We start from the raw sequence: 21234 nt of genomic DNA, 5'->3' as shown, positions 1-21234 counted from the left end.
TTCACGGCACAAACATTTCTATACTGCATATTCATATTTATTCTGCACTGGAATTCTACTCCTTAATACATAGTCCTTCTTTAGACACTTTATGTTTACATTACATTTTATTGTATTTTTATATTTTATTGCTTGAAGTATGCCTAGGTTGTTCTTATTTAATTGTGTTGTTATTGTCTCTGTGTGTAATGCTGCTGCTACACTGTAATTTCCCAGCTTGGGATAAATCAAGTATATCTATCTATCTATCTATCTATCTATCTATCTATCTATCTATCTATCTATCCATCCATCTATCCATCTATCCATCTATCTACAAGGGTGTCACCATGAGTTCCTATGGGTTATGATGGTTATGGCAGTGGGAATGAAGGGGTTTTTGTAAGTGAGGACTGTGATGACGATGGCTACAGATGTAAGTCTTAGTAGGACTGAGAAGGAGCGTCCCTGCTGTGTTACCTGTGGTGCCTCCCTCCAGTCCTGCTCCGTAGGCCGACACCATCCCCGGGTCTCCAGCCTGGCCTGTTTCTCCTACTCTTATCTTGAACGGGCTACCAGGGATGTGACTTCCATTGAACTTCACATCGATCAGATAGAGGCCGTTCTCTCTGGGGATGAAGCGGACTGCGTACTTATCTAGACAAACAAAGAGAAGGGGGAAGGTAAAGCAGCGACAACAAGCTGTGGCGTTTCATTGTGAGCGGTCTGAAGGTGTTGAGATGAGTTTGGATACCATCGCCATGGTTACCTTGGTCAATCTCGGTGACGCAGCATTCCTCCAGAGCTCCAGATGGGCTGTGGACCTTTGCATCAATCACACCCTTTGCCCCGTTCAGGCTGACGGCAAATGATGCCGGCTGGTTCACCTTCAAACCCGACTCCTGCTCGACAACACATACTCACACTCTCAACACTGTATCACCATTATTTAACACAGTAACTGACTGATACTGTCTACTGTCTAGGTAACAACATCATGATCGCCACAGTATCGTACTCAGATAACTTATACTGCTGTCTACCTTACCTGGAGGATGCTAACAAGGCTAAAGAGGAGGGCTGTGCAGTGAAAAGGCAGAGAAAGCAGGTATTTATGGAAGTCAAACAGAAACTGAAGAGAAGAGAAAGAAAAAGTTGCATATTTTTTTGTAAGAATGAACCGGTTTCAACAATTTATTTGTACATTTATGAATATGTGCGAGTTGTGTGACTGTGGGTCTGCATGCAGGTGAAGATACATGTTAATGTATGGAAGTCAAGTATTGTATGTAAGCCCATTTCATAAGTTATGCACAATTAAAAACTAGTAAAAATTAAAAAAAAGTAATTTTCTGATTAAATAATTTTACTATTATTTTATTATTAAATATTTTTTTTCCGTACTTTATAAATTATCAGGGATGTAGAGAAATGAATAGTGCCTCAGGCATGTGGTAATGCAAGAACACTACGTAGATTAAAGCACTAATTAAGGCTTCTCATCATCATAATTTGTGAGCTATTAACAGCATTCATGTCTCTTTTATAGTTCATTTTGCAGTTCAAAGGTCAGGTAAAAAAACAACAACTGAGCAGTCACAGCAGTGTGCATGAATTATGTTGATTCCCAAGCATTCGTTTTTTTTTAACACTTTATCATGTTTGTGGCCCTTCAAATAAAGTGGTGTCCTGGTCTGTCTTTAACAGAGATTAATGCAAACGAGATCATTATTTTGAGCTCCATTTCAATTATCATGACTTGTTAGAAATAAATGTTTGCATGTATCACATAGTGATTATAACAGAATACATGTGCACTGCTATGAATGCTCAGTTTTGACCTGACCTTTGAACTGCAGGCTTAAATAAACATCAATAATATCTCAGAAATGGAGATCAATGTGATACTAGTTTATGCATGAACTTGTGAACTCATGCCCGAGACACTATTAATTCTTGAACATTCTAGATAATTCATGGAGTGGCACATAGATTAATGTATGCTTATCATGCATTAAGTCATGCATGAAGTGTCACCATAAGTTTGACTTTGTAAGTCATATTTACTGAGTATCTCATAACGTTGGCAAATCATGGATTTTTTTTAATCCTGCATAACTTTTCATCTATTTTTTTCTTCCACAGTTCTTTATGTAATTGTGCAATTGAGACAGAGACAGGTCAGAGACAGAGAGGAGACAGGTCAGAGACAGAGAGGAGACAGAGAGGAGACAAATCAGAGACAGATCAGAGACAGAGAGGAGACAGATCAGAGACAGATCAGAGACAGAGAGGAGACAGAGAGGAGACAGATCAGAGACAGGAGACAGATCAGAGACAGATCAGAGACAGATCAGAGACAGAGAGGAGAAAGAGAGGAGAAAGAGAGGAGAAAGAGAGGAGACAGATCAGAGACAGAGAGGAGACAGAGGAGACAGGTCAGACAGGTCAGAGACAGATCAGAGACAGATCAGAGACAGATCAGAGACAGATCAGAGACAGATCAGAGACAGAGAGGAAAAGTAGCCCATGTCAGACCTCTTTAACCCTTTAGCGCCTCGTATCACTTTGAGAGGTGGGAGGCTGTTGGCAGCCTTTAGAATGAGGCACGAGAAACACACACAGTCCTCTAGTATCCCAGAAGCCCTTGCACTGCCTAACAATGCAGCAGCAGCAGCTCCAATGCAACTACAACTATCTCTACACTGAAACATTCACTACTCTGCTCGATACAAACTGTTATCGTAAACTTGTAAACTACTTAACAACACTGCTAAAGTCCTTTTTTTTTTCTCTTGTGTAAACTGATGGTCTTGTTTATTGCATTGCACAAGTGATGATATTCTGTTCAGACGCAGACTCCTTCAGTCTGACACTGCACAAAGAGTAACACTATGATGTGCTGCTGCTGCATTGTAGACGGTGTACTGAGGCCTGGCCTGTGTGCACACGGATGTGTGTGTGTCTCAGAGCCTCACCTGAAGACTGGCAACAGTGAGGCGACGGGCGTCATCTGACGGCGAGGCCACAGGGACGATGAAGGGGCTGTCGGGGATATGCTCCTCGTTGAAACGGATCGACACCTCGTAGTCTCCTACAGAACGGATGTCAAGTCAGAAAGTCACTAAAATAATCAAATTCTACAAAAACAGACAGGATGTACACTACAGGCCAAACATTTGGAAGCAACTTAAATTTGAAACCAGTATGGATTCTTTGGATTTCTGGATGTGTTTACTGCATGATATACTTTACCTTTATTCAATTTAATACTTTTCCTCAATTTACCTTTAGGTATACATTGATGTTAAAAGAAAAGAAGGGGTTGGTTTTAGGGTTGAGAAGATTTGGAAGAGTCACAACTTCAGTGCAAAGATAAAAAACAAATCACAGTTTGCATTATTCACTTTAGCTCTTTGGCTTTTGAGAGTTTGGATTAAAAAAAACCCCAATAAATCTCAACTGTGTTCATATCTCTGACACAGAAATGGCTAAAATTGAAGCAGCTGAGTGAAGAAACAAGAATACATTATGGAAAAGTTATGTACTTACTTGACTCCTGTGGTCTAAGTCTTGTCTAGTCTAGTACCTTCAGGTTGAATGCACTTATTGTAAGTCGCTTTGGACAAAAGCGTCAGCTAAATGACATGTAATGTAATATAATGAAAGAAGGATACACAAAGTCTAAGCAATACAAATCCAAAGTCCTGATAATTATAGTAAAATGTGTTCTAATAAGTGACTCTTTATATAATAATCATGTTTATTTTGTTGCAAAGTATAGCAATGTAACTATGATTTTTTTTTGATGACTTTTTTGTACAAATTTGACCTTGCTTCCAAACTTTTGGCCTGTAGTGTAAGTTCTGTTTTTCTCTTCCATGCAGAAACCGGTCCCTGTCCCTCCTCTCACCGGGCTCCTGCACAATGTAGGACACTCCACTGGAGCCGTCTTTGCGATCCTCAAAGGCGATCTCAGCCTTGCTTGGTCCCTCCACTGCGATACTGAGACCTCCGGCACCAGCTTCCCTCGTCCAGATACTGAACTCAGCTACACATGACGGGGCAGAACAGAGTCAGTGTGGAAATGGTAAATGGACCTGCACTTATAAAGCGCTTTTCTAGTCGCTTTGTGACCACTCAACAGACTCACAGTGCTCATTCACACACACATTCATACTGGTGGCAGAGGCTACCCTAAACGGTGCCACCTGCCACCATTGGGAATTCATTCTCACACCGATGAACACAGCATCAGGGGGCAATCTGGGGTTCAGTATCTTGCTCAAGGATACTTCGACATGTAGGCTGCCATGGTCAGGGATCAAACCACCAACCCTCCGATCGGTGGGCAACCCGCTCTACCAACTGAGCCACAGTCGCCGCAAATGTAGAAAATATATCTCCGCACACACACACAAGTAATAACGGAGCCACACCCACCTGGTACTCCAGCTTCTGCTCTCTCCAGGCCCGGCCCTCCAGCACGGACCTTATGAGCCCCGCCTTCTCCCAGGGGACCCACGGTGAACTGGAACGGGCTGCCAGGCACGTGCACGCCGTTGTATTTCACACACACGGTGTGCACGCCCGTCTCAGTGGGCACAAAGCGAATGCAGTAGGTGTTGTTCTCTCCCTCCATGATGTCAGCCTTGTGAACCTGGCCAGACGGGCTGGTCACCTGAGCCGTCATGTCCGCTATGCTGATCTCTGGAGACACAGGCAGTCAGATGTTGAATAATAATGATATCATGATTATAAAAATGAAAGAGCACAATAGTGCACAAGTAAAGGATAATAATAAACTCTTCAGTTGGAACCCTGTGTGTATTTGTAAATGTAAATTTAGCCAGAGTGTGTCTGCTTATGAATTGAAAATATATTGAATTATGTATTCTTTCTTTTTTCAAAGGTGGCTTTAAGGTCACTCAGAATTCTCTCCATTCAGCAAAACCAGACCTAGGTTTTCCAACAGTGTGAAGTAATTAGTGGGACACACAGGCCTGCTGGTAAAGTGATGGAATTAGTCAAATCAAAGTCATTGCAATCTGTTATCCCTAATGAAACGACGATGGTTGTGTTTGCTAGCTGAGTCAAGTCATGTTTGAAAAGAGTTTGAATAGTTCGTACATTTAATATTCCATTTAATATTGGTCATTTGAGAGCGACAGAGATGATGTAATTCCCTTTATTCTTGAAAACTGGAGCCAGACTGAGTGCTTGGAAAGTCATTTATAAATAAATATATACATGATTGACAATGTATTAACTGTTCATTTAGTTGTTTTTTTTAATATAACCAGCTGACCAGAGACATTTTTCTTATCAAAAGTCCTTATAAAAGTTTTGAGATTTTGTCCATGAGACTGTGTGAACTCTGTACATGTGTAACTGTGTCATAATGTGTGTGATGCTTTCTGTCCTGATCACCTGGGATCTTGAGGCTGAGGTCACACTGGCTGCCGACGTTGGCGACTGATGCTGCTCTCCTCTTCCTGGTGATGCTCTCCTTCATCCTGCCCTCTCCGGTCACCTTCACTGTGAACGCGCTCCCTGCACACACACACACACACACACACACACACACAATGATTGACTCAGTTTAGTCGTTCAACATGGTGGCTCTGCTCTGAAGCCCCGGCTGTTTTAACCGATTTAGGCCTAAAACGCCTGGAAAAAATGGCTGAAAGAACCCCCTAAAACCTGAAGTTTTTCTGGAAATTCAACAGAAGATTTTTCAGCCTCTGTAGCAGATAGAAATTAAATTCTAAAAGTATTTGAGAGCTTATACCCGTGGCTTTATTTGTCCAAACCTTCAAGAAAGTTTTTTAAAAAAAACACCAAGAGAATACAAATACTACAAAACGACGTATCGGCTTCCCGGCCTTAATGGCAGAATAACGCAACAGCTCCTGGTTTTAATGGTAGAAATGCGATAATGCTTTCCCGGCTTAAATGGGTTAAGGTAAGCACCTGGAACATGTTGGTCAGCGAACTTGATGTTGATGATGTAATTTCCTGGCTCAGTGGGGCAATATGTGACCTTGCAGGTACCGTCCTCCTGGTCCTCAGTGTTGATGTCCACCTTACTGGGCCCCTCGATGGACAGGCTCAGGCCGCCATAGCCTGTAGGAAGAAACATGAGACAGTGGTAATTAATGTTCAATTTAACAAACAACCACTGATATGTGAAGGCAAACTGCAAGTGGGATAAAGACGGGACAATTAACAGGGTTGGTAGACTTTAGCAGTGGTCAAATTCAAGCATTTTTTAAGGACTTTTAGGTCCATTTTGAAGCTTTTCCAGTATCTTACACCAGTTGTAAACTGCATGTTTTAGATGAGAAGCTGTTAATGCAAATAAGAACTTTTCAGATACAGATATTGTTTTCCCAAGGCTGTACCTGCATCTCGAGTGTCGATGATGAACTCGGCCGGCTCGAAGGTCCTGGCCTCGTTCAGGCCCTGTCCACTGACACGCACACGGCTGGCATCACCGATCTCAGACTGGTTGATCATCACAGAGATGGGGCTGCTGGGAATATGGCGACCGTTCTTCTTGATGTTCACAAAGTGCTCTCCAATCTCCTTAGGAACGAACGAGATGCCTGTGACAGACACATGAATAAAAGAGAAAGAGAGGGTTAGGACAGGGAGCGAGGAGACTCATGGTTTGATGACAGCAGACACACTCACCAACGTGTCCGTTACGCAGCATCTTCAGCAGGCAGGGCTCCTCGCGGCCCGAGGGCGTGGTCAGGGAGGCGGTCAGCTGGCTGAGGTCAAAGTCTCCGATGTCCAGTGGGATGTCTGCGGCTGAGCCCACCTTCAGATGGGACATCCTCATGGAGTCATCCCCTGAGGACACAGCAGAGAACAGACACTCAGAGAACAGAAGACACGAAGGGCAGAGAATCCCAAACTGTTTGTGTCATGGTAGTAAATGTATTGCATGTTTATTGACTGGTTTTGAATTGGAAGACATTAGGTGAAAGGGGAATTATAGCCGTGAGTACTTTCTGAGTACTTATTGTAAAGCAGTTTTTTGGCTCCGCCCACTAGTTAGTTCCCCTCGGCCTCTGTACAGGTAATTATGTATCGCCTCACCAACGGAGTTCCAATGTGACAACAGACCGACGCAGCAAGCAGTGTTGCCAACTTAGCCACTTTCTCGCTATATTTAGACTATTCAGACCCCTCTAGAGCAGCGGTTCCCAAACTTTTTTAGCCGTGCACCCCCTTCTATGTCCCAACCATGTTGACGCACCCCCAATCCCCCACACCTTAAAAAAAAAAAAAAAAAATGCAATACGCTTTTTTATAGCCATATTAAAGGTGGCATGTTTAATCATGCTCAAATGAGAACACACATACAATAAAATAATCACGAACACAACAATGCGCTCTCGCATTTGAATTCATCTGTAACACTGTTTCAATATAATGCAACAAAGTTATGAGCAAGATTCCACTTTTAAGAGCAAAGAGGAAGATGACAGGCTCAGGATCAGAGGCAGAAAGCACATAATTTGGGAAAATGTTATAATATTTTGAGCCACGTTGAACAAAAATTGCAGCAAGTTTAAATGAGCGTGGAGCTAAACAACCCGTCATCATAACACAGGTTGGAAAAATGGAAGAAGATAACTTCTTCTACGCTTCATTTTAAGATGAAGTGCATTTTGAATAGCCTGTTAATTTACACGTCTTTATTGTGTGGGGGGAAAAAAATGTAATTATCACACCGCCATTACATTTTTCATCTCACGCACCCCCTAGTGGCAGCCCACACTTTGGGAATCCTGCTCTAGAGACTCTGTTACTGGAGACTTTTGGAGACTCGTACCTACTCCCCCAGTCTCTCCCAGCTGCAGTCAGAGCAGGAGACGTTAACCACTCAGCGTCCAGTCTGCGAATGAATCATGCATGCGCAAAATCGCCGCTACTTGAGCCGCTAACCGGTGAAGTTGGGCGGATCCTCTCTCATAAGCCTCTGGCAGCTCACTAGAGGAAAAAGTACCCAATGGAAATGTGTCTTATGATTTGTCTCAACTTGGGTTCTTTTTTCTATTTTCAGGCTGAAGTTGTGGCTAGTTGTGCATCAAATGGATGCTTACACTCAATCAATGAATCAATGCTATACCAAAGTACATTTTCTCAAAGGAACTGCCGTTTGGAGAGTAGAGAGGCCTGCAGACAGAGCTGAGGTAGGCCAACTGTCTAAAGACACTGTGTTATCATCATTACACACCAAAGCACTGCAGAGTAAAGGCAACTTTTCAATGTTCCCATCATGTTGTGTTGAGGGCAGATGATATTACCAGTGATCCTAGCAGAGAAGGGGCTGCCAGGGATGTGCTTGTCGTTGTATTTGACCAGGATGCTGTAGTCTCCAGGCAGGACAGGCAGGTAGGACACCGTGCAGGTCCCATCCTGGTTGTCAACACAGCTGATGTCTGCCTTGGAAGGACCCTCGATGGCCAGAGACAGACCTCCTACAGAGACATTCAATGAACAGACGGTGTTTCACACATTTTTCCCTTTATTATTAATTTTAGCCCTGGCTGCTGCTTTCATTCTCTGTGGTCTGTTGTGTTGTTAACCCTTTATCAGGTAAAGAACTATATTTGGTAACTTCAGGTAATATTTCGAGAAAAAAATTGCAAATTTACTAGATTAAAGTGGCAAATCTACAAGAAAAAAAGTTGCAGATTTACGAGAAAAAAGCAACTTTTTTCTCCTAGATTCACCACTTTAACCCTTAATAGGACACTCATTGAAATTCTTGCAAATTCCAAATTTCAAGAGAATATTGGAGAATATAACATAACATAACGTAAAACATACGAAAATAATATTTTGAGACAAAGGTTTACGAGATTAAAATCTACGAGAAAAAAATGCGCAGATTTATGAGATTTAAAGTGGTGAATCTGGGAGAAAAGAAGTTGCTTTTTCCCCTCTTTTTTCTCCTAAATCTGCAACTTTTTTCGCAAAAAGAATGTTTTTGTCGACTGACTCTAGAAGTGGCGCCGTTAAGAAGGAAGACCAAATGGAGTGCCGCTACATTTAGTTATCATTTTTTTAAAAACTCGTTTTTACGAAAATGTTTTTTTGTTAATTTTGTTATTTGTTAATTTTCGTGAACTATAATAACCTTGCATAGGACTACATACCCTCTCCAGCATCTTTAGTGTTCACAGTGAAGACAGCAGGCTTGTTGACAGTGCCATGGATGAGGCCAGGGCCATAGGCGCTGACATTACCACTGTTCATGTAGTCCACATAGAACTGTAAGGGACTTCCTGTGAACGACAACAGAAAGAAGAAGAAGAATTTCTCATGCACCTGCGTGGCTACAAATTTTTGTTGTAATTTGCAAACAGACGGAGGTTGAGTGGTACCAGGGATGTGGATGCCGTCGTATTTGATGTCCATCTCGTGCAGCCCGGCCTCCGTGGGAGCGTACTTGACAGTAACTGTGCCGTCCTTGTTGTCAGTGATGTCAGGCTTGGCCACGTTGCCCGATGGCATCCGGACTTCACCTTAAGCAGAGGACAGACACACACTGTACAGTGAGACACACACTCCACACCAGTCAGGACTAGAGTGGGGTTCTGTGCAGACTTGTTTTGTTACCTGTGATCTCTCCCTTCTGGATGGTGAATGGGATGACCAGGTCAAACGGTCTGAGCCCTGCCACATCCAGACCATTCATTCCCATTGGTCTATCTGTTGCCTGGGAGACAGAGGTCAGAGGTCAGATGTACTGTCTGCGAGGAGGTTGTGGTTACAGCAATAATAACAGATGCATCAACACAGCGCAGGACAGAGGGGTAAAAGTTTCCAAACGCCGACAAACAGGATGAGATGAGACAATCATGAGATGAATGATTGACAATGGAGAATGGTGATCATGGTCAGGATGATGACACCAACACAAACTGCGAGAGAGAATGAGATGAGGACAAAACACTGGTAGGTCCAGCGAGAATGACAAAGCACAGTTGGCCATTTTGTAAAATGTGGAGCGGCTGACATGCCCACATTGATGATTCTCAAAATGGCTTTTTGTCTCCAAAGCGATTTGACACAAACCACTGCAGAACAGACGAGCTGCACAATGATTTATGGAAAATATCTAACTCCTGAATGGCATAAAATATTTCCTATGTTGCTGAATAGAAACTGTGTGCACATGTTTGGGAACGGCAACACTCAGGAGGAAGAATACAAATGTGATTTTCTGACATTGTGCAGCTCTGTTGCACAGAATCCTGTTTATGAAAGGGAGGGAGTGAAACGAGAGTAAAAGTCCCCTCAGAGATAAAACACCTGCAATGAGACAGCAGACACTGAAGCAGGCTGATGAAAGGAAGCCATGTATGATGATGTGGATGAGAGAAGGGAAGAAGAGAGAGACGTTGAACAAAAATGGAGTTGAGAGGGATGAGAGAGGCTGGAGACAGAGGTTTTAGGTACCCAGGGCTGTTGAGTGTAGTACTGGGGCATTTGGCTCTGCTGCATGAGCTGGTCTGATGGAGCTCCTTCCAGCGCCTGAGGGGGGTGGGATGTGGTGAGGGGGGAGGTGGGGGTTGTGTAGGGGATGGAGAGGGTAAAAAAGATGGAAGGGGTTTAGAAAATGTCTGGCACAATCAGGACCCAATCACGAAGCTTCTGTCGAGAGAAACAGCATGAGGAAACTTTGGTCCTTGCAGCGTGGCTCCCTCACACTGTTACACTGAACACAAACAGAGCAAGTGTGTGATGGTTGCTCTGTTTGTTATACGACTATATTCAAGTTGGCTTGACTGTCAAAAATCCTGCACTGGTCAATATCCAGTTGAAGGAATTCCTTGCAAAGCAGTGCATTGCAACTCAACATCTGTTTTTTTTGTTTTTTTCCCTAGCTGCTACTGTTGTCCTGAATGATGTAATTACTGTGAGGTTACTAGGAAACACAGTGCCTCCTTATTTATACATGATCAATCGTTCTTTACTCTTACAAAGATTATCACCTGCAGGCCTGTAACTGGCTATTATCAGACACACATCTGAGTGTGAAGACAGAAAAAGGCCAAATCTGAATGCCTGCGGGAAACGAGTGGTGTGCTGCAGGGATCCACTCTGGGCCTGGTCCTGTTCAACAGAACTGTGAACTTGAGAACTGAACAGGATTCAGACTTGAGTTGTGAAAATGAGGACTCATTTTTAACCTATCTGCTGTAAGTAAGAGGCTAACAAGTGTAGGAAACCTGACGTGGAGGCTGAAGGCTAATATGTTTGAATAATTAGCATCATAAAAAGGGATGCTTGCATTGTTTACATAACTTAATATGCGTCACAGTTGCAGTTGCTGGCAACAAAATGAAAAATCTAAATACAGATACGATTAACTGGCCGTTCAATGCAGCATGAATGATTAGCCTATAGTGTATGTCACTACTGCTCAATTATGGCAAATGTCATTATCATATTTATTTTGGCCAATATTAAGATCATGATTATTTAACAGATATAACATTACTCATATACTGTTTTTAACAGCGGATTTTCTTGAAATTAAAATATAATTAAACTGAAATTTTAAGAAAAAAACTGATGAATAAATAATATACATTTACACAAATCTATGTATGTGTGTACACATTTAAACAAAATATAAATACAAATAAATTAGATGAAATATGTTGTCGTGCACTGCCACAGAGTAACTCAGTGAAAACAGGTGAAAGTGCGCTGCTGTAAAGGAAAGGGTGTCAGTGGAGAGCATCCTTTATGAAACAGAATGCACCACAATAATCACTCAGTTATCTTGTTTTCATAATTGTGGTTGAAAAGAGAAAAAAAACAACTGCACAGCTCCATATCCATGCAAACCATTCTGATGTACAGATCTCTCATTAATATTCTGGTGTCTGCATTTGGTTATTTAAAGTGCTTTTCTTTGTTTTGTAAAATATTGAAGACAATATTGTATTGCAACACTTCTCTGCAACTTGAAGACTATTAATAATTGTTCTGTAGCTGTGCATCTTGATCTTATTGTTTAAGTCTGTTCCATTTTGTTTCTGTTGTTCCAGTAACAGAGCATGTATGCTGTATAAATAAAAGTCAGAATGCACATCACTCACCGTGACTTGGAAGGGACTGTTAGGGATGTGCTCCCCTCCAAAGCGGACGCAGATGACATACTCGCCAGGCTGTGGTGCCGTGTAGAAGATATCAAACGTGCCGTCCTCATTTTCAACAACATCCACGTCGAGCTCCGCCCCCTCGGGCGTGCACACGCTGCAGGTCACCTTGCCTTTCCCAGCAGCCTTGGCGTCCACGGTGATGACGGTCTGTTCGCCAATCTGGATAGTGGGGCCAACACCAGCGCCTTCAAGATTCAGAGGAAAGGGTCAGTGATGAGCCGTAATGCCTTATATTTCCTTTATCTCATAGACACAAACAGGCACGCACAGCATTCAGCATGCACATTCCACAGTCAGGACACCAGGATACAGTTGGATGAGATCTAGTCATGTTATTTCCATCTACTGTATGTTGTTACCAATGACTCATGTGTTATTATCATACAGTTTCCCATGTAGAACTGAAAGCTAGATTAGCCATTCCACCATGCCATCCTACCTACAGTTAGTCCATTAGTCTGAGCAATAACACGAGAGAGAGAGGGAAATGAAGACAAACGGTTAGGACAGAAGAAGAGGAAGAGAGAGAGAGAGAGAGATAGAGAGGTAGAGAGAGAGAGAGAGACAGAGACAGAGAGAGAGAGACAGAGAGAAGACGGGATGTTCTGTTGAAAGCTGGTGCCACTCTCCTCCATGCTGACAGCAGAGAAAGAAAAGGTAGAGTAGTTCCTCTACATTACAAAGTTGTTCAGTAGGCTTACCTAAACCGTGACCGCCGATTGAGACTGACAAAATGAACGGTGAGAAGCAGGGGAGCGAGAAAAAAAAGTGACAAATGAAAGACAGTCAGGTGGGGGTGGGGGTGGTGGGAGGCAATAACTGTGCTCCAAACACTTGATGAAAACAAACGGTGATGGTGGAGTGTGAAGCAGGGAGGGTGTGTGTGTGTGTGTGTGTGTGTGTGTGTGTGTGTGTGTGTATGTGTGTGTAGCGGGGACGTGGGTGAGAGGGAGTGTAACTGAGGAGCACAGCGTGAGGAACACAACATAACAATGCATGAAAAATGAGATATGAGCAGCAGCTTCACTGAGAGGTGAAGTCTTAAAGACCTTCAGGCAACGGAAAAATTAGCCAGTGTTTGGTTTGGCCGTTCTGGGCTACTGTAGAAACATGGCGGTGCAAGGTAATTATACACTTTTATGAAATTGTATTCCACTTCTGCCAAAAGATCCCGCTCAATCCTACACACTGCTCCTTTACATGGCTAAGCAGAGTCTCTGAGTGGTATCAATCTTGTCATGTCACTCTCTTTAAGAAATTAGGGACATTTCCTATTATGTCAAAATGAAAATAAATAATACAACACTGTGTAGTTTAAGCATTTCAAAAATGGCAGTAACTACAAAATCCAACTTAAAACCAAAGCAGAGCGCAGTAAATTCACATACCACGGTCTGATTTGACTGTGATACAGTGCAGCCTTAACTTCTTCATTGTGTTGAATAGTGAAGACAAGATTAATATAAATTATAAGTAGAAAGTAAGATAAAAGTGAGATAAAATAATATTAAGACTAAAATATAACTTTACTTCATAATGTTAAGTGTTTATTTACTGAAAAATAAAAAATATAAAAGCTGAAAGAAGACAACAACATTGTGTTTACTGCACTTTGGTTTTGCTGTAAAAAGTTCAAATAGTGATGCACAGAGTGCAGTAACTACATTTTTAAACATAAAATTAAATCATTAACACATGTAGAAATAAGTGTCATATCACCTACATACCAATAACCCATTTGGCAGCCAGATAAAAAATGTCAAGAGACTTTAAAGCAGTTTTTCCTCAGTTTTACCCTTCGTGTATTTCCTGCAGTTAGACTTTGTAGGGCAGAACAGCTCTAAGTCAAAGTACTTGTACAGAATTCAGAGTGCTGCTACCTCTCCAAGCTAAAAACTGAATGTGTGCGTGGGAGTGGTCGAACCATCCTGGACATACCTGTGACGGTGCACTTGCTGGCGTCTCCAGTGGGCAGGGCTCTGATGCGGTAGGGCGAGTATGGGATCTCGTCCCCTCCGTACTTAATGAGGATGGTGTACCTGCCAGTCATGTCCGGCACATAGGACACCAGGTAGGTCCCGTCATGGTTGTCCCGGATGTTGGCCTTCTTAGGCTTCCCTTCTGGGTCCTGCAGGGGTTAAATAGTGACAAAAGTTTGAAAAAGCAGTGATGGAAAAAGTATTCAGATCCTTGACTTAAGTAAAAGTACTAATACTACACTTTGAAATGACTCCACTACAGTAAAAGTCCTGCATTCAAAACTTACTGAAGTAAAAATACAAAAGTACCAGAGTCAAAATGTACTTAAAGTATCAAAAGTAAAAGTACTTGTTACGCAGAATGGCCCCACTCAGACTGTTTTATATGTATTCTAAAAATATTATTAATCTTTTTTTTTAATGCTTTTATGTAAGCAGGGTTTTAATTTTGTAAAGAAAGAGCTCATTTAATTACTAATTAATTAAAAAAAATGTATCATATATTTTATGTTCAATCTCAATCCTGTAAAGTAACTAATGCTGTCAGCTAAATGTAGTGGATAAATAGTACAATATTTGCCTAAAAATGTAGTGAAGTAGAAGTAAAAAGTTACATAAAATGGAAATACTCACACAGTACTTGAGTACTTCTACCACTGGAAAACAGTGTCTATAATAACTAGTTTTTATTTCTATAATTTGAGCACTCACAGTAATCTGCACTGCCAGCAATCCCTCTCCTGCATCTTTGGCATCAATGGTGAACTCGACAGGCAGCGAGGCGGGCACCCCGGTGGTGTTGAGGCCGGGTCCGCTGGCTCGCACCTTACTGGCATCATGAGTGGGGAGCACCTTCAGCTTGTAGGGGCTGACGGAGGGAGAAAGGACCACAAACAGATACTCAGTGGGACAAAATGTTGATTGTACACAGAATGCACTTCAAAAAGGTGTTTAGTCTAAAACCAGATAAAACAGTAAATCTGAGGGAAATGATCTTGCTGCATGGACAGATAATTTACCTTGACAAGATTTCTTAAATTAAGATTATTAAATCTAGAAATAAGCATGTTGAACGCTTAAAATAAGAAATTAACATCTCTGCGGTTTTTTTCTCTTGGTAACAAACAAGTAATTTGCAGTGTGTGTGTGTGTGTTTTACCTGCGTGGGATCTCCTCGTCAGCATATAATACATTAATAGAATAGGGTCCCTCTCTGGTGGGAACGTAGTTGACGGTGTGAGTCTGATCACCGTTATCCACCACCTCCACAGGCTCCACCACACCTGAACCCAGCAACACACACACAGGAAATCATTTTACACTCTTCTTATGTCACAATAGACGAGCTGAAACTGTGAATAGATGAGACCTCACACTTACCTTTGGGTCCTTGTACGCGGACCTGCAGTGGGGCGACTCCAGCCTTGGAGGCGTCCACTGTGAATGCCTGAGGAATGTTGGCTCTGACGTTGGTCCCCAGGCCTGGGCCCTGGCACTTCACCTTGGTGCTGTCTACTGTGTCACTGACCGGCACGGAGAATGGGCTTCCTGCACAGACGAGAAAAAATGATCAAACTGCAAGCTGAGATAGTGACGTTTTATGAACATTATCCTGTGGATGTTTCTTGTTCTCTCATCATGTCTGCCTTTGAGTCATACATTTTAGCTGTGACCTGGCTGAGATACACGACAGAATGTATTAAAAGGATAGGAGCTCTTTGTCACTGTTAATGGACAGAGGAGAAACAATTGATAATCTTTTCACTGCGGCAGCCAAGTAGTGCCTAACAATGGTGGTGAACAAAAATATTAACTTATCCTTTCAGAAGAGTTTTTGTTCTTTGTGGTGATTAATGTTTATACTAACGCAATCAAATCAATTTTGTTGCTAATCTTTGACATATCCAAGACTCTAATCAGCAACAAAATCCCAGCTCCTTACTGTTTATTATATGGAAAATAATTAATTTTATGTGATTTTTTTGAAGAAATTATGGAAAACTTCAAATATATAAACTGGCATATAAGGGTTAAAATTCTAAAAACAAAAAAATGATTTAATGTTTGGTAGTTTTGAACAAGTCTGAAGTTGTTTAAGAGATTTATGGAAAAAAAATCTAAAAAAAATATTGATGTATGGTGATTTAATAGCAGTTGCTACAATGCACCAATGGAGTATGAAAGACATGTAAGGGTTAATGACAATGGGTTTCAAAAAGAAAAGTTCCTGCAAAACTTCATGCCTCAAGCTGCAATACAGCAAAAATTATCAAGAAATGAAAATTTAAAAAAAGAGAAAAATGTACAAAAATGCCCATAGAGTCATAAGGGTTAAATTTGTGAAACATCATCATAATAACGAGGAAATGTTTTCGACACCGATTAGTATTTTCGTACCCTTGATGGGCTGTCCTCCGTAGGTGATGTTGAGGTTGTACGTGCCGGGCTCGTATGGGATGTACTCCACACTGCAGCTGCCATCTTTGTTATCAGTGCAGGACATTTTGGCCTCTGATGGACCCTCCATCGCCAGACCGAGACCACCAGTACCTGCTCCTCTGCAGAGGGAAGACGACACACATTGAAGATACAAGCAGAAAACACTTCAGCTGCTTTGACTCTTCCAAGTGAATGTCTGAGCTCACGTACCGGGTCTCCACTGTGAACTTGTTGGGCTTGTTGGTGGTGCCGCCTTTCAGACCAGGACCGTGCACACGAACACGAGCTGGATCACAGCCTTCAGTGACGCCCACGCGGAACGGACTCTTGGGCACCTGAGAGCCGTCGTAGCGGACCTCCACACTATGAGGGCCTGAGGCAGACATACACACTGTATCAGCACAGCTTCCAACGCATGGACCGGAAGATCCAATAACACATCTACAAATACTGCACACATAATTACGTTTAAACTTGCTTCCTTATCTTATTAGAAAAGATTCGTTACTCTACAAGAGGATGTATTAAAAAAAAATGTATGCTACATGGAAACCCTTTTTAAGTTATATAGAGAAATTAGATGTCACTAATATTGGTGCTCTATATGATCCTGTATTGTGTTTAATCTGAAGCCCTACTTGTGCATCATGCTATTTTGCTTTAACACCAATGTATCTGTTATTCTTTTACATTTTATATATATATATATATATATATATATATATATATATATATTTCTTTTTTTTTTTTTTTTCTTGTAATTCTGATGTACGTGATGCATGTAACACAAGTAACCACATACAAGCTCAATCAATACTAGGTTGTCGAATAGTACAGTAATATTGTTGCAGGGATGGGGCTCTGTTGCAGCAAGGGATGGGGGGGGTTATGTTTATATTGTATTCGTACTATTTCTAATCATCTATGTTTCTGAATTTATGTACTTTCTACATTACCTCTTTATGTATAAACATCAATAAAAAAGACTTGGAGCAAAAAAAAACCCCAAAAAAACCAAACTTGCTTCCTTATCTGAAGCGAGGGCTGAAGAACAGAAGGGGGCAGATGTTGGACAGATTAAAGCCCTCTGAGGAAGAGTTGTGATAGTGATTGATGTGAACTCACCCTCCTCGTAGGGAGTGTACTCTACGCTGTAGGTTCCATCTCCAAGGTCGGTGATCAGCGCGTCTGTACAGCTGCCGGACGGGTTGCTGATGAGAGTTTTGATGTGGTCCCCTCCGGACTGATTGAGAGCACGAGCATCCACAGTGAAGTCTGTGGTCGCCTCACGGAAAACACCTGAAAACACGGTGGAATGTCTGTCAGCGTTAACACTCTCAGATTACATTTATAGAAGCACTAATCTGATTCAGATGCTTCTGATTCAGAGTACCAATGCCAGAGCTTTTTCTGAATTTGAAACCATGAGGTTTGTAATGCTGTGTTGCAGTAGCCTGTTATTACTGTATAAATTAAAGTGATATTAGAAATACTGTAGATGAAGTACTGGATGACAATAATAAACTATTTTAATCTCATACATGAAAACTTTTTTTGTCATCATACACTCATGTAAAAAAATATTAGACCACCCTTTTTCTTCAATTTCTTGGTTGCAGTATTTAATGTATTTATTTTTTAGTGTCCTGAGGCAAAGATAATGGTTTTTAATTTGTTGTATTTTTTATTTTTATTTTAATGTTGCATGTCCAGGCATGGAAAAAATGATTAGACCACCCTTGTTTTCATCAATGTATTGTTCATTTTAATGGCTGGTACAACTGATATCTAGCCATTTTCCATGGTTTTCTTCTCTCCAAAATCATTATCGACAAAACCATGGAAAAATAGATATCAGCTCTTATATTAAACTCTTATCAGCTATTTTTGTTGTTATCATTATATTTGTCCAAACAAATGTACCTTTAGTTGTACCAGGCATTAAAATGAACAATACATTGATGAAAACAAGGGTGGTCTAATCATTTTTTCCATGCCTGTACATTCAACAAAAAACAAAAAAAATACAACAAAAATAAAAAACATTATCTTTGCCTCAGAACACTGAAAATAAATACATTTAATATCGCAACCAAAACACTAAATATCAATCAATATCACCTTTGCCCTCCACTCCTGGTCCGAAGACACGGACTCCACTGGGGTCGACGGCCGGCTCCACATTAAGCCTGGCGGGGAAGTTTGGCACGTCCTGGCCACCGTATCGGATGGTGAGGGTGTAGGAGCCGGGGTACAGAGGGATGTAGGTGATGGTGTAGGTCCCATCTCCGTTGTCCTGGATGTGAACCTCAGCCTCAGTGCCGCTGTCTGAGATGATCTCGATGGTCAGCTCAGCCGGGCCGGCGTTGGTACAGTCCACAATGAACTCCCCCTTCTCCCCGACCTTGGCGCGCTCCAGGCCTGGGCCAGAGCAACGGACCTGAGGGGAGAGGCCAGACACAGAGGTATGACTACATGTGGCAACATCATCTATCTATAAAAGCAAGAAGCGTTTGTGTGCGTGTGTGTGTGTGTGTGTGTGTGATTTTCGTATGTGAAGATTTTTTAATTCATTTTTCAAAATATCATTATTTACGTAGGACGTGTTGCACTGTTTCTGATGGGACGCCTTTTAGGGGAGCTCCGCCCCCTTTTAGGGGAGCTCCGCCCCATTGTGTGATAGGCCTACACCTGGTCAGTAACACAATTCACTCTGGATTTACACCCTGACTCATCTCATCTGGAAGTCTATTTAGCCTACCTATCTTTAGGAGTTTTAAACTGCGCTACAAGGTTCGATTTTCCAATAATAATCAAATAGTTTCCAGCGAATATCAATGTTCAGTGCGTATGAGCTGGATGGTGAAAAGTAAGTGTTTTATGGAGTTGCAGACATGGTAGTGTTCTGCATGTAATGTGCAAATTCTGTTATTCACATCCATCTGTCTACTAAAAATTAAAATTAAAATTAAAATCTACTTAATCCCACTATATGAATACATACTTCCTATGGGCGCCGCACTAGTTACTTTTAATTTTAATTTAATTTAATGTTTGCATATCATTAATCTTTTTCATATTTTAGTCCAGAGATGTGCAGCAACGGTGTGTAACAGTCACGGTGTCTGACCTTGGAAGGATCTGAGACGGGGTAGGCTGTGGGGGTGAAGGGGGATCCAGGGATGGGCAGTCCATCGTAGGTGAGCTCCACCTGGTACGGCCCCTGCTCGCGGGGGATGAACTTCACCTGGCTGGTCTCTGGGCTCAACCCTGGATCCACCTGGACCAGCAACAGGAACAGGATTTAATCATAACAAAACCACATATTAACAGTATGTACAGTCATGGAAAAAATGATTAGACCATTGTTTTCTTGTTTACTTTAACCCATTTAAGGCGGGAAAGCATTATCGCATTTCTACCATTAAAACCGGGGGGGCGCTGTTGCGTTATTCTTCCATTAAAGCTGGGAAAGCGGTTACGTCGTTTTGTAGTACTTGTAGTTTTTTCCACCTATTTTCGGTCTCTTGGCCATTGAAACTGGTGCAACTAAAAGGTTGATAATAACTAAAATCATTATCAATAAAACCATGGAAAATGTCTAGATATCAGATCTTAAATTAAACTCCTATCAGCTATTTTTGTTATCTTTATATTTCTCCAAACAAATGTACCTTTAGTTGTACCAGACATTAAAATGAACAAGAAATTGAAGAAAACAATGGTCTAATAATTTCCATGACTGTATGAATCATGTTAGAGATGTAAGATTTTGCTCAAGATATAAGACAAGTACTTTGTTATTCATTTACTCACAGAGAAACATCCCTGACACTTAAGCTCTATAATACACTAAAATAAGACATATTACACAGGGAAACTGAGTGTGACACTAGTGTATTGAAAATGTTCATACAACACTCAGGACAAGTTGGTAACATCACTTGAAAACTTGTTACAGAGACTGGGGCTGGGCAATATCTTCCCAAATAAGTAACGGTAACAGCAGAACTGTTAGGGTAATCCCCACACTGAGGTAAATAAATTAAATAGATTGTAAAAATAAGAATACAAATGAGAACATCCTGTGCCTCACCTTGCTGGCCACTGGTTTTCCTGACGGTGCAGTCACCTTGGCGGCCACCTTCCCCTGGCCTCCTGCACCCTTCGACTTGACAGTCACCTCCTGGTCTTTACCTACAGTCATCTCTACAGGGACACAAAGAGCAGAGAGGACACTGTAGATCTGCTTGGAAAGAAGACTATTCCAGATATTCCATTATATTTTTGCTTGAATTGGTAACTCTCGCCTAATGTCAGCTGGGATTGGCTCCAAATCAGTAATTTCCCTTTACAGCAACTCATAATTTGGACTAACTGTCTTACAATTGTACACAGTTAACCCTTTATCAGGCAAATAACTATATTTGGTAACTTCAGGTAATATTTAGAGAAAAAAATTGCAAATTTACTAGATTAAAGTGGCAAATCTACAAGAAAAAAAGTCGCAGATTTAAGAGATTTAAAGTGCAAATCTGCGCGAAAAAAGTAGCAGATTTACGAGAAAAAAAGCAACTTTTTTCTCCCAGATTCACCACTTTAAATCTCATAAATCTGCATGTTTTTTTCTCGTAGATTTG

The 21234-nt window shown here is 41.5% G+C and overlaps 1 protein-coding gene across 3 annotated transcripts in view; it reads right to left on the bottom strand.

Annotated features, from left to right (window-relative positions):
* The window catches only part of flna (filamin A, alpha (actin binding protein 280)), a 65071-nt gene that overhangs the window by 7951 nt on the left and 35886 nt on the right, over positions 1–21234 (bottom strand). The window contains exons 21-46 of one of the 3 annotated variants that reach the window (XM_059332588.1): positions 20691–20803; positions 19725–19874; positions 18716–19034; positions 17720–17893; positions 16805–16967; positions 16553–16713; positions 15536–15703; positions 15315–15438; positions 14867–15023; positions 14115–14304; positions 12878–12901; positions 12114–12361; positions 10462–10536; positions 9619–9718; positions 9384–9524; positions 9156–9284; positions 8301–8474; positions 6676–6837; positions 6384–6587; positions 5953–6105; positions 5410–5532; positions 4423–4689; positions 3893–4030; positions 2958–3073; positions 749–881; positions 460–636 (exon numbers count right to left, since the gene is read on the bottom strand). In XM_059332588.1, coding sequence (XP_059188571.1) covers positions 460–636; positions 749–881; positions 2958–3073; positions 3893–4030; positions 4423–4689; positions 5410–5532; positions 5953–6105; positions 6384–6587; positions 6676–6837; positions 8301–8474; positions 9156–9284; positions 9384–9524; positions 9619–9718; positions 10462–10536; positions 12114–12361; positions 12878–12901; positions 14115–14304; positions 14867–15023; positions 15315–15438; positions 15536–15703; positions 16553–16713; positions 16805–16967; positions 17720–17893; positions 18716–19034; positions 19725–19874; positions 20691–20803 — 4083 coding nt within the window. The remainder of the gene's footprint in view (positions 1–459; positions 637–748; positions 882–2957; positions 3074–3892; positions 4031–4422; positions 4690–5409; positions 5533–5952; positions 6106–6383; positions 6588–6675; positions 6838–8300; positions 8475–9155; positions 9285–9383; positions 9525–9618; positions 9719–10461; positions 10537–12113; positions 12362–12877; positions 12902–14114; positions 14305–14866; positions 15024–15314; positions 15439–15535; positions 15704–16552; positions 16714–16804; positions 16968–17719; positions 17894–18715; positions 19035–19724; positions 19875–20690; positions 20804–21234) is intronic. The other 2 variants (XM_059332590.1, XM_059332589.1) reach the window with 2 other exon arrangements.

This window comes from Centropristis striata, chromosome 5 (assembly GCF_030273125.1).
Source record: "Centropristis striata isolate RG_2023a ecotype Rhode Island chromosome 5, C.striata_1.0, whole genome shotgun sequence".
Classification (NCBI taxonomy): Eukaryota; Metazoa; Chordata; class Actinopteri; order Perciformes; family Serranidae; genus Centropristis; species Centropristis striata.
Note: the sequence above shows the minus strand (reverse complement) of the source record. Positions and strands in the feature narration are given on the sequence as shown.